The sequence below is a fragment of the Diospyros lotus genome, chromosome 12, assembly GCF_014633365.1.
Source record: "Diospyros lotus cultivar Yz01 chromosome 12, ASM1463336v1, whole genome shotgun sequence".
NCBI classification, from domain to species: Eukaryota; Viridiplantae; Streptophyta; class Magnoliopsida; order Ericales; family Ebenaceae; genus Diospyros; species Diospyros lotus.
In genome coordinates this window covers 2,265,635-2,278,140 of record NC_068349.1, presented here as the reverse complement: position 1 = coordinate 2,278,140, position 12,506 = coordinate 2,265,635, and the positions used below count along the sequence as shown (strand labels likewise).

General features: G+C 38.1%; 2 protein-coding genes across 4 annotated transcripts in view; one reads left to right on the top strand and one right to left on the bottom strand.

The window, feature by feature from the left end:
* The first annotated feature begins 532 nt into the window (after nucleotides 1-532).
* Nucleotides 533-4,808, top strand: LOC127814176 (uncharacterized). The gene is made up of 8 exons (XM_052355485.1): nucleotides 533-1,321; nucleotides 1,732-1,944; nucleotides 2,034-2,234; nucleotides 2,857-2,964; nucleotides 3,105-3,242; nucleotides 3,339-3,590; nucleotides 3,954-4,274; nucleotides 4,369-4,808. Exons 1-8 carry the CDS (start codon nucleotides 677-679, stop codon nucleotides 4,534-4,536), a joined length of 2,046 nt encoding a protein of 681 aa, XP_052211445.1. The 5' UTR covers nucleotides 533-676; the 3' UTR covers nucleotides 4,537-4,808.
* Nucleotides 4,809-4,902: 94 nt separating this feature from the next.
* The window catches only part of LOC127814175 (uncharacterized), a 43,078-nt gene continuing 35,474 nt past the window's right edge, over nucleotides 4,903-12,506 (bottom strand). The window contains exons 16-19 of one of the 3 annotated variants that reach the window (XM_052355482.1): nucleotides 12,192-12,326; nucleotides 8,207-8,314; nucleotides 8,044-8,109; nucleotides 4,903-5,500 (exon numbers count right to left, since the gene is read on the bottom strand). In XM_052355482.1, coding sequence (XP_052211442.1) covers nucleotides 5,429-5,500; nucleotides 8,044-8,109; nucleotides 8,207-8,314; nucleotides 12,192-12,326 — 381 coding nt within the window. In that variant the 3' untranslated portion in view covers nucleotides 4,903-5,428. The remainder of the gene's footprint in view (nucleotides 5,501-8,043; nucleotides 8,110-8,206; nucleotides 8,315-12,191; nucleotides 12,327-12,506) is intronic. The other 2 variants (XM_052355483.1, XM_052355484.1) reach the window with 2 other exon arrangements.

Sequence of the window (12,506 nt, the reverse complement as noted above, 5' to 3'; positions counted from 1 at the left end):
CTCACAATTTTATGATATTTTAAACTCTAAATTGCGTGTAGTGACCAGTTGCACTACACTAAGAGGTTTGATCCTTTGCATGTTACGCAAATATAATAATAAATTCACTCATAATAGTAGTCTTATGTAGGGATGTGTAAATTTTTGTTCAGATAAAATTAAATCGAAAATACTATTTCAATTTTTAGTCTAAAAAATAACAACTTTTGATGGAGATGGACGAAAAATCAAGCATATGAATCGTAGTTGCAACACGCCTAGTTTTATGAGTAAAGCAACGAGTTGGACATGATCAATGTGATTTTTCTTAAATTCGGAATTACCCTTTTAAGAAGGAAAAATAAAATTCATATTGTGTTATTATTTTAAATTTTATAATGATGTGTATGTATAGCATAGTGTTATATATGTGTGGATCAGATTTGGGCTTCATTCTGTTATTTGGAAGCCCAATGCTTCGGCCCAAACCCAAATGAAAGATCCGAAACCCAGCTACGAAAGGCTCAATGGGCCCATTTGGCTCCTTCTTCGTTCCCGATCCGATACGACTACGAGTGCATTGCAGTGGCGGCGAATCAAGCGTATAAAAAGCCGGCGAATCAAAATCGGAGCAATTCAATCGGTGTTCGCTGGGAAATCGTAAGTCTCTGTTCAAATTCATTGACGGATTAATCAAATGGAGGACGAAGCTGAGATATACGATGGTATCAGAGCTCAGTTCCCTCTAAGTTTCGGAAAGCAGTCGAAGCCCGTGACGCCTCTCGAAGCCATCCACAACGCTACCCGCCGGGCCACGGCCACAGCCACCACTGACGGCGTCGCCTCATCTAATAGTACCGATAGCAACAAAGACTTCCCGTCTCTGTCCTCGTCCTCCAAAGTCTGGCTAGACTCCCTGAAGAATTCTAACCCTACCTCGCGCGGTCGCGGTAACCCTAACCCTAGAGTTAGTAGCTCGAGTGATATCGTTAGGGGGAAGAGCGTCCGGGATGATGACGCGATGGTTGGGCCGCCCCGGCCACCGTTGGATTCTGATTCGGTTAGTGGAGGAGAGGACGATGGACTGATGATTGGTCCTCCTCGGCCGCTGCATATAGATGATGATGATGATGAGGAGGAGGATCGTATGATTGGACCGCCGCGGCTCGCGGCTGTTAATGAAGAGGATGACGATGATGATGACCAGATGATTGGGCCGCCTCCGCCTCCACCGGATTCGAGATCAGATGATTCTGATGCGGAGGAGGGTTCGGACGGGGAAGAAGGTGGTCGATATCGGATACCTCTCAGCAATGAGATTGTCTTGAAGGGTCACACTAAGGTATGGGATTTCACTTATTCATAAGTCGTTGAAGTTATATCCCATGCAATTACAAATCTCGTTTTCAAATTTGCTCTTCGCAAATACCAAATATATAGGGAATGCTAGATTTTCGTCTGTTTTCAGTGCGAGGAGGATTATAAGAACGCATCCCAAAATGTCATGTATATATACAAACACTGCAAGATTTCTTCAATTTTCACTCATAAGAAATAGGAAATCTGAATATGTGCGTTATTATCTTGAGAAAAGAAAATTATCTTGGAAGAAATCAATGCTACATGCACAGCGTAGTTGTATAAATATGTGCTCTTAGGGTATTCCTTTTGGTTATTTGGGATAGATTTAGGCTGTGAAGCCCGTGGTTTATGGTTTACTTCCAAGAGGCTCTTAATAATTTTTTTTGGCAGGTTGTCTCAGCACTTGCTGTTGATCATTCAGGATCTAGAGTTCTCTCAGGAAGTTATGACTATTCAGTGCACATGTATGACTTTCAAGGGATGAATACTCGCTTGCAGTCTTTCAGACAGCTTGAACCATTTGAAGGTCACCAGGTTCGCAATCTCAGCTGGAGCCCAACATCAGACCGATTTTTGTGTGTGACTGGCTCAGCCCAAGCTAAGGTAATCTATACTACGGATTTAATGCAATGGTCTGCTTCAAGTGAATTGAACTTTGTGATCTTATTCAAGTTTGTATGTATGAATTTCAGATTTATGACCGGGATGGGCTTACCCTTGGCGAGTTTGTAAAGGGGGACATGTATATCCGTGACCTTAAGAATACCAAGGGCCACATATCAGGATTAACCTGTGGGGAGTGGCACCCAAAAACAAAGGAGACAATTTTGACCTCATCAGAGGATGGTTCTCTACGGATATGGGATGTAAATGACTTTAAAAGTCAAAAGCAGGTATTTTCACATTTGCTTGGCACTTCTTCTGGACTATATATGCCACGCCATATGACTGCACCTATCATCATCAATTTCAACCTGTTTTCCTGCTTGCAAGGACAACAATAACATTCTATCTCTTTCTGTAGCTTTTAAAACAAAAGAATCTTGAGGTTACGGGGGATCCTTTAATAGTTGCTGAAGTTGTAGATATAGAGTGCAACTGCAAAACCGGAGTTCAATTTCTTTTATTCTCATTGCCATTGCCATTGTTAACCTGAAACTGATTACTTGGTATCAAAAAGTTATAGAATGATGATAGAAGGAGAAAAGAAACTGATGACCTTAATTTTATGCTGAGTTAGAATCTTGTGATTTTCAAGTCCATGGTTGATCTTTATGCATTTATATCCAGAATCTTCTATGGAAAATTCATGCATTACCTATGCTTTTTGGAAGAGCTTCAGGTCATGTTGGACATGTTCTATACTTTGTTTTTTAGTAGAAGCTTAACATGAAAGACTGCAGACCGGTGCATTACAACATGGATTTTGATGCCATTATTTTTAGAAGGGGGGGGGGGGGGGGGGGGGGAGAGGTGATCACTTTAAGCTGATTGAGACAATAATATACTTAATAGGTGATCAAACCAAAACTTGCAAGGCCTGGAAGAGTTCCTGTTACCACATGTGCTTGGGATCGTGAAGGGAAAAGCATAGCAGGTGGCATTGGGGATGGTTCTATACAGGTATTTTCTCATTGTAATTGTATCTTGATTCTACTGACGGACTAGGTTGTGGTTGAAAGTCAAACAAGTTTGTGTTTTTCCAAATTTTATTCCAGTTTAGATGGTTTCTTGTTATAACTTCTATAATGTTGATCTTACAGATATGGAACCTTAAGCCTGGCTGGGGAAGTAGGCCAGACATACATGTTGAAAAAGGTCACTCAGATGATATAACTGGACTTAAGTTCTCTAGTGATGGGCAGATTCTACTATCGAGAGGCTTTGATGATTTACTAAAGGTACTAATAAAGTTTATAAGCCCTGCAGTTTTCTCTTCTTTATTTATTTATATTTGCACCTTTCACCTCACTTTCTCTTACGAGATGTACTTTCAGGTTTGGGATCTGCGCAAAGTGAAAGAGCCACTTCGTGTGTTTGAGGATCTTCCTAATCATTATGCTCAAACTAATATCGCGTTCAGTCCAGATGAGCAACTCTTCTTGACTGGAACCTCTGTTGAAAGGGATAGCACAATTGGTGGTTTGTTGTGCTTTTTTGATCGAGCAAAGCTTGAACTTGTGTCTCGGGTTGGGATTTCACCAACTTTTAGCGTTGTTCAGTGTGCATGGCACCCAAAACTAAATCAGGTAACCAATATCATTTTCTTTTTCCTAAGATACCTATCTTATCTAGTTAGCTGACCCACCTATCCGGTGGGATTAAAGCTCGGTATGTTGTTGTTTTATCCATCTTATCTAGTAAGCATTACAAGAATATAAACCAACATAAATGTATCTCTTTTAGTATTTCTATTGTCATCTTGCAATTCTATAGCTAAATCTGAAAAATTAAATTTATTGAAGTTCTTTCCTTGTTTCCCTTTACGTTTCTCCTCTCTCTATGGTCAGGGAAAAAAAAAAAAAAAAAAGAGTCAAATCAAGAAGTTGAACACATGCACATGAATTTAATGCCACAGATAGCAGCACTGAACTTGTGTCTTTATTTGCAAGGTCTTTGCAACCACTGGCGATAAAAGACAAGGAGGAACTCACATACTGTATGATCCGACACTCAGTGAGAGAGGAGCACTTGCTTGTGTTGCACGTGCTCCTAGGAAAAAGTCTGTTCATGATTATGAGGCGAAACCTGTGATTCACAACCCTCATGCACTCCCCTTATTTAGAGATCAGCCAAACCGGAAGCGCCAAAGGGAGAAAATATTGAAAGACCCAATGAAGTCCCACAAGCCTGAACTTCCTATAACGGGGCCTGGTCATGGGGGAAGAGTTGGTACAACCAAGGGAAGCTTGTTAACTCAGTACCTTATGAAGGTAACACTTACATATATTCATAGGGGTGTTTGATGCAACTAAAGCTGGTAGTGGTGGGATACGCTAATAACATTCTTGAGTGTTGTTATTGCAGCAAGGAGGCATGATCAAGGAGACATGGATGGAGGAAGATCCTAGAGAAGCTATTCTGAAATATGCCGATGTTGCAGCCAAAGACCCAAAATTCATTGCTCCTGCGTATGCACAAACACAGCCTGAACCAGTTTTCGCAAAGTCTGATTCCGAGGATGAAGAGAAGTAATCTTAACATGTTCTTGCCACCAATGTTGCCCATTCTGCAGTAACTCGTGCCACTCTTCTTTTTTATCCCCCTCTGGTGTTATTCGATGTTTTTCTATACGACTAGTTGTGGCAGATTCTTTCTTCCACTGTCTCCCCATTTGGCGGACTGCAATGGCGTTTTGGTGACTGCCTTGTGCCGCCATCGTCGTATTGTTGTAACCGAGCTGTTGATAATAGCTTCTTTTTTTTTCTACGTTTATGTATCGTTTTTATAAAGAGATTATTATCACATCTTGAGTTCTTGACTTCTTTCCGGCTATAAAAGAATAATTTAAGACTTGCATATTAAAAGAATACTTGGGGGGGAAATGAAATGGGACTGGAATAAATAATCAGAATACATGATAGCAATACACTAATAAACAGCACCCTCCAAAGTGGAAATACATTTTTACGGTAAAGGAATGGAATGCTTACAAAGGCTGCTCGCTGGTTATTCTTTCACATTGTTGTTAAATAGAGTGGTGGTATCAATCAAACCCACTAAAAGGCTGGGTTGATGATCTTTTTGTGTTGAGGGAGGTAGTAGTACAACATTGATAAATTGCTCTTTCGTGGTCGTCGTCGTCGTGGTGTTGGCAATTATATCATTATTATGTCCACTATACTACAAAATTTCATCTTTGCTGCCTCTAAGCAAAGCTGCATGCCTAGTGTCAGTGGCTGCTGCAATCGCATTGGCACGGGCGCCCAGAAACAACTTGGGCATAGTACCTGTTTTTCAACAAACTGGTACAGTGGTGAGCGATTCTTCCTTCCATCTCTGTCATTTGCGTCCAGCGAGTATCTTTCATGGCATCCCAGAGTCTCAACTCAACTCTTTGTATTGCACTTACAATGGACTTAATAGATCAGTACTCATTCTCAAAGCTTGATAGCCGGAAGTCTGACAAAACGGTGAACATCTGCGTGTCAACAAACGACTGCAAGATCCACAAAGCATGAGTGCTCTATGAGAAGAACATAACAGCCCACTTTAAAAATTAAGAAGTAACCAAAACATCATCATATCATGCTGTGTCTATTCTTCAAATAGAAGTTCCCAATTCCAAATAAAACGTTCATGCAGCAGATGCACAGTGATTTTAATATCAAGGATGCGATTCTCAGATCAGAGCTTAAAATAAGAGTTAGATAAACTGGGTGCATTATACTGTATTAATTCCTCCACATTCAGTCCCAGAGTTCTCAGGTCTGCAGCACACCCGCAATGATGTACCAAGTTTCTACTTCACTGTTGCTATTCGGACTTTCCTTGAAAAGCCGTGTTTTCACATGAGTACCCCTCCCAAAGTTTCCTTCTCAACCGCCCTTGATGCCATTTTGACTATCTACAATCTCAATCTGAGAAAGCATATGCAGGTGGTGTTGGGTTGGTGCCTTTTAGGAGCAGTAACGAGTAAGTAGACCGTATTCTTCTACATTGGCCAGTGAGGTGGGAGGTTTGGAGCTTTTTGTTTTCTGGTTTAAGCTTACATTTGGTTATGCTACCCAAAGACCTGGAGAGTTTGGTTCTGTCTACACAGGATAGCATTATTTCTACTTACTAATCTTGGTCGAGGATGCACACCCCCTTAAGGCAAATCCTATTCTGCATACTATTTGCTCATTGAAAGAACTTAGATGGATTCAAAAAAGCACAGATTATTATTAAGACCGTATCATCACTCAAAAAACTCAGGTCTCAGTCCTCTGCACTTTATGGTCACCACTGTCTCAGCATGAAATATTTTGAAAATAGAAGGATGAGGCTTAAGCTGAATAAGCCATATCATGGAACCCAATCAGCTACTGTTCTCTTCACATATCAACGTCTTAAAGAGCTAGCAAGCCCAAAACCAGTGCGTGAAATCACATATTTGAATACCCAAACAAAGTGTCAAATATTCAACTCACAGCACCTGTCAGGGTAGAGCAACCAGCATACTCTAATGATATTTTTGATCTAGGACTTCTGAAGAAAGGAAAAGGAGAGGTATTAAAAATTACTAAGTAGATCTTTTAAAATTACTTAGTAGATCTTTTATAGAAAACCAAACCAAAAAATATCCTTGATAAACTATATATTGTTTCTAACCCATCCTAAGAAATAAATAAAATCAGCTTTAATCCTTTATTTTATTTTCCTATTCTTTTACCTTCTATAAAGATGATTACAAATTGTCACTGGGAAAGAATCTCAATGGAGGCATGCCCCGCTAACAGCTATGCCAAACTTTGATTGAAGTGTTCCTTTGTGTCAGCTCCTTGATATCCAAATATATGATATCTATTAGTAGCACCCAGTCAAATCTGACCAGATTCTACAAATTGTAACATTTTGTTTAGCTCAGAAAGACAATACTGTGAATTTTTCAACAATTCAAGCGGCATTAAGCAAACAGAGAAAATATGAGACACCAAATACTCATTTTCCCTACGTCCCTCTCCTATTTCTACATCTAATACTCTTTAGCAAAAGCACAGCATTTTAGCATTATCTTGAACAAGCATCAAACCATTACCTTTTAAGGTTGTCCCATGTAAGCATCACCAACTGGCTGCCACCATCCATCATGGACACCTATCCTATGGAGTAGGGCAAATTAAATGGATTGTAGATATGTACTATACATACTTGTCTTCTTTCTCAAGTCCAGTTTGACTTTTCTCTGGTCCTTTGGATAAATTAAAACCCAGTTATAATGTAAATCTATTGCATAGTGTCCATTTCATGTTAATTATCTTGCTAATTGCCTTCACTAAATTAATGTTGTATGCAACAGCTTGTTAGTATAATATCATAATAGTGAAACCAATACATGAACCAAGCCAAATCCACTAAAATTTTACTGCATCTACCTGTATTTGTGATTCCTGGAGTCATTTTTTTCAGTACCTTTTTTACATTTTTCAAAAAGGTCTGGAAATCAAGAATATTGGAATGGAATACCCATCTAAACTTTCAAATGAACCTTTGAAAAGATTTAACTCTCTGACAAGTTGCTTTAGCGGTCAATTTAGGTTTAATGACCTTTAGTATAGATAAAGTTCATGTATGACACATTCTGCTTGTGGTATTATTTTGATTCATCAGTTCTAGACAGTCTATTTTGGAAGTAAAATAGCATATAAGCCTAAATGAAATGCACCAACCTATACGGGTTCAGATTTTTCTGGTAGACCTCTAAAGGATATTGCAATAACTTTATACACCAAAGTCTTGGCGTCTATAGCTTCACTGAAGGCAAGTTAAATATACCCATTAAATTCTAGCAGAAAAAAAAAAAAAAGATCTTTATATCATCATATCCCATTTCAATCAGGTGGAGCAGCTTTGATGTGCAGGAGAAAATAATACTTATGCTAGTCCAGGCATCAGGAGGATGGTAATAATGAAGAATAGAAATGAAGAAACCATTAAGAGAACATCAAACTTAGTGGCCTGCATAGAAGTTATAGAAAGAACAATAGAAATGCAGATTACCTTAACAAAGGGCTGATCTTTACTAGGAAAAGAATCAATAAAGGTATCCTTAAGGAGTAGAGAAACCTGTAAAGATACAAGGAGTAATTAATTTTGCAGGAAATGATAGCATCTGCAGTCTCAGATAATGGAGGAATTTAAAGTGTGACTTAGTTTGTCCAACCCTGTCATTGTTTGATTGTACACTAGTGATTGTATGCGACCTCAAATCTGAACAAAGTGACTCCAAGTAGTGCCTCATGACTGCTAAGAATTGTGCAGCAGCTTCAGCCTGCATTTTCAAGTTGATATATATTATTGTATGAGTTAAGGCTGATGGAAATATCAATCTGTAGTAAAGAATGAGATACTGAACATGTAAGGAAACAGAACTCCTGTATGTCAAATCAATAAAATTTTGATAACTTGTGATAAGAAGGTTAGAAAATTGAGATCAATTATATACAGCTAACTAAGATCAAATATTTCAGTAGATCAAGACAATACTTTCCTTCACATGCTTGAACTGAACTTTTTAAGTGTCATGAAAGACACAACTCAGATGCAAAGTTGAGAATCAGGCTAAAAGAAATTAGAATTTAGAAGCCCTATCTTTAAGGTCTTGTACTTGCCCTATTTTTCAGCCCTATTTAGAAAGTTCAGAATCTTGTACTAGTACTAACTGTCTTGTAATTTTAAGGTCTTGATTTAAGGTCTTGTACTTGTACTCAATTATTTCCGTAGAAGCCATAATTTCGTATGGCACATCAGTCAGATCTATTGGAGCTTTATGAACCCAAATACATAAAAAATATTAAATCAAAAAGTAATCAGAAATTTGCTTACTGATATTTGATTTTGATGAAAAGGATAACATAAATAAAAAATTTAAGCAAGAAATTCAAGTATTTGGAGAATTATGGATTCAAAGATGAATATTCAAGGCCTGTTTTGTAAGGCTTTCAATGATGCGGTCACTAACATTCAAGACCCAATCCAAGGCCGACCCGGCCCAAACTGGAACAGTAATTGGTTGAAACAGTAACGCTACAGGAGAACTCTATAAGTTTTTAAGATTTAGATTTTTAGGATTTTTACTTCTATTCTACTTCATATGTTTTAGGATTTTAATTTTATTTCATATTTGATTAGAATTTTATTTTTATTAGAATTCTAGTTGGATTTTATTTATAAATATTAGATGGATTTGGATTAACCAAATACTATAAATATGCCTAGAACTTAGAGTTTGTAATCAGTTTTTTCTCAATACAAATTCCGACAATTTATTTGGATTTTCTTAGCAAAATAGTCTTATTTTTGCGTCTTCTTGAAAGCCAAGATTCGGCCATTGAAATTTGTTCTTTCAAGATTTATTTTTGTGTGTTTTTTTTACACATGCACTACACGCTACTTCAGGTGGTATCAGAGTGGTTAACTAACTAATTAGATGGCCAATTTTGAAAGTATCGATAGCAACTAGCCTTGTGATGATGATCGGGAGCTGCCTGTGGTTTGGAGAGCAATCGAAGAACAACAGGAAATAACTCGTACAATGCAACAACAATTGGAGCAAATCCGCAACCAATTGGGAGTTTTACAACGAGTTAATGATAACCGGAATCGGACTAATGGCGTGAATCAAGACGACTACGTTAAACTAGGAAGACCAACCATTAATCATGTCCTTGTTAATCCTAGAAGACCAATGATGGATGATAGCGATGATGAGGATGATCTTGGTCATATGATAGCCAACCCTAGTGGTAGAGGGGTTAGGAGGAATGCGTAGCAACACAACCATTGGGGAAACGATGAGTATAAACTAAAGAATGGCTTTTCGATGAGTTTGGAGCTTGATCTTGAACATTATGTTGTCCCAGCAACCTCAACGTTTGTAAACTCAGGCCTGGTTTATGCTGCTAACATGATAGAAATTCCAAGGTTGTTGACTCATACTGGGGTATTTTCTAGTCCTGAGGGCTTAGGCATTGCTTCGCAATCCAAGGATGGTGATGTTTCTTTTGATTGGCTTGTGAATGTAAAGGGGATGGAGGCCATGGTAGCAGATCTTTCTACAGTTATTCAGGCTCTGGCATAGTTGAATCGAAGGCAATAGGAACATATTCACATTTGCGATTGCAAAAACAAGATGGTCACAGGGGTCTCTTTGTGGATAGGGGTGTTGGATCTCCCAAGCTAGTTAACTTGGGTAGTGAAATTGCTTTCGATATTAATCTGAAATTAGATTCCGAAACTAAGAATGTTGTAGCAGCTGTTGCTATAGCTGATTAAGTGTTTGAACCAAAGGAGGATTCAAGCATCAATATTTTAAGTGATGGAGAGACCGCTAGTAGTTATGGAATAAGCCTCTATTCGAAACAGTTGCAAAAGAATGCTTCTCCAGACAAGAAAAATCTACGGATGAATTGAGAAGCTGTTGATGAGTCAAAATCAAGAAAGCTGATGAGAGGAGAATGACCCGTGATAAGATTTATCAGATTAGAGAAGCGCTCAAGATGGAATGTTCAACATCCTTAATCTAACAATAATAATACAGTGGAGGCAGAGGGCAACAAACATGGCGATGGTTGGACCCATGCCAACGAAGATAGGGCTAAGAGGGGGAGGAATGTCTTTGCTCATGTTCCCTCAGCAGAAAAGTTCAAGGGTTCTGAACCAGGGACTGTTCCAGTTGTTCATGTTGTGGGTGGCCTTCGTGATACTATGCAACCTTTGATCCTTATAATGAGTCAGGGTTTGGGTATTTCCAAACATTCAATGTGGCTACTCTCTATTTGTACTTGCTAGACGTGGAGTTGTCCTACTCAGATCAAAATTCAAGGTCGAATTTTTTCTCAAGTGGAGGTGAATGATGCAATCACTAATATTCAAGACCCGATCCAAGACCGACCCGACCCAAACTGAAACAGTAACCAGTAGGAACAATAGCGCTATAGTAGAACTACATAAGTTTTTAGGATTTAGATTTTTACTTCTATTCTACTTCATATGTTTTAGGATTTTAATTCTATTTCATATTTGATTAGAGTTTTATTTTTATTAGCATTCTAGTTGGATTTTCTTTACAAATATTAGATGGATTTGGATTAGTCAAACACTATAAATATGCCTAAAACCTAGAGTTTGTAATCAATTTTTTCTCAATACAAATTTCGACAACTTATTTGGGTTTTCTTAACAAAACAGTCTTATTTTTACGTTTTCTTGAAAGTTAAACTTCGGCCATTGAAGTTTGTTCTTTCAAGGGTTTATTTTGGTGTGTTTTTTTCACACACACGTTACACGCTGCGTCATTCAATTTCAGTTTTTATTATTTTTAAAACCAAAACAGAAAATTGCATTTGGATACTCATTTTTGTTTTAAAATTTTTTTAAACAAAAAAAAAAAAGTGTTCTCACAATTTTCATTTTCTTCCCTCCCCCACCCCCCTCACTAATGACCGAAACCCCCAGCAACTGCTGGCAGCTGGCAATCACCACTGAAGGGGCTGCCGGCAACCACTACTCACTGGAGGAGTTTCCAGCATCCTTTGTGACCTCCAGTTGCTGCCTGTCGAAGGGGTGGGGGAGAAAAGAATACAAAAAATTTACGAAGAATCAAACACAAAACAGCACAAAACAAAGTTAAAATTTTCACTTTAAATGAAAATGAAAACTAAACACAAAAAATTGAAAATGAAAAATGAAAACAGAAAACCAGAAGCTCTTTCAAATGGGGCCCTTAGGTTCAAGATTTATACATCCACCAATTCATAAATGATCTTGATGACTCAAAAAGGATTTAAAAAGGATCTAATAGCTAGCATTCAGGTTTGACATATATTTAGTAGCAAACATCACTATCAAATGACATAGAACTATGTGAAGATGCCCATCAATATACATCTTCCTCTCCTCATTCTATAATTTTCTGCGAGTGTCAGATGTTTCATATAGAATTCCCTCTCCTGTGTTTATGAGGAAACATATAAATGTATATGGGATTTCTGCAATCTCCAGGGAAGATAGAACATCTAAGTGATTGAAATCAAGATTGTTGACTATGGCACTACCTTTTCATGTTTCTATTAAAATTAAACCTGTTTGCTTTCAATAAACAGATATGTGTCCAGACTTCCTGTGGTGTTAATTGGGAAGAAGAATACCTGCACTTCATTGCATCTATATACAGGATGCCTGGTAGCAACAGGGTTTTCAGAGGACAGCCTAGTATGAATTGGTCGTAGTTTGGAGATGAGCTCTTTACGCCGAGGAAGTGCAGGTAAGTGACATGTTTTTACCTACAGAAAGAGAAAGGGATATAATTACTTTTGGAAGGCATAGCAAGCTGGGTATATATTAAGAGTCTTGACATACCCGTGCCATTTTCTGTTATGCTTAAGTAAGGCAGCTTTTACAAAACAATACCCAAAAGAGGGTTGAGATTCACTCTAAGTACACTTCAATAAATTGAAATTCAG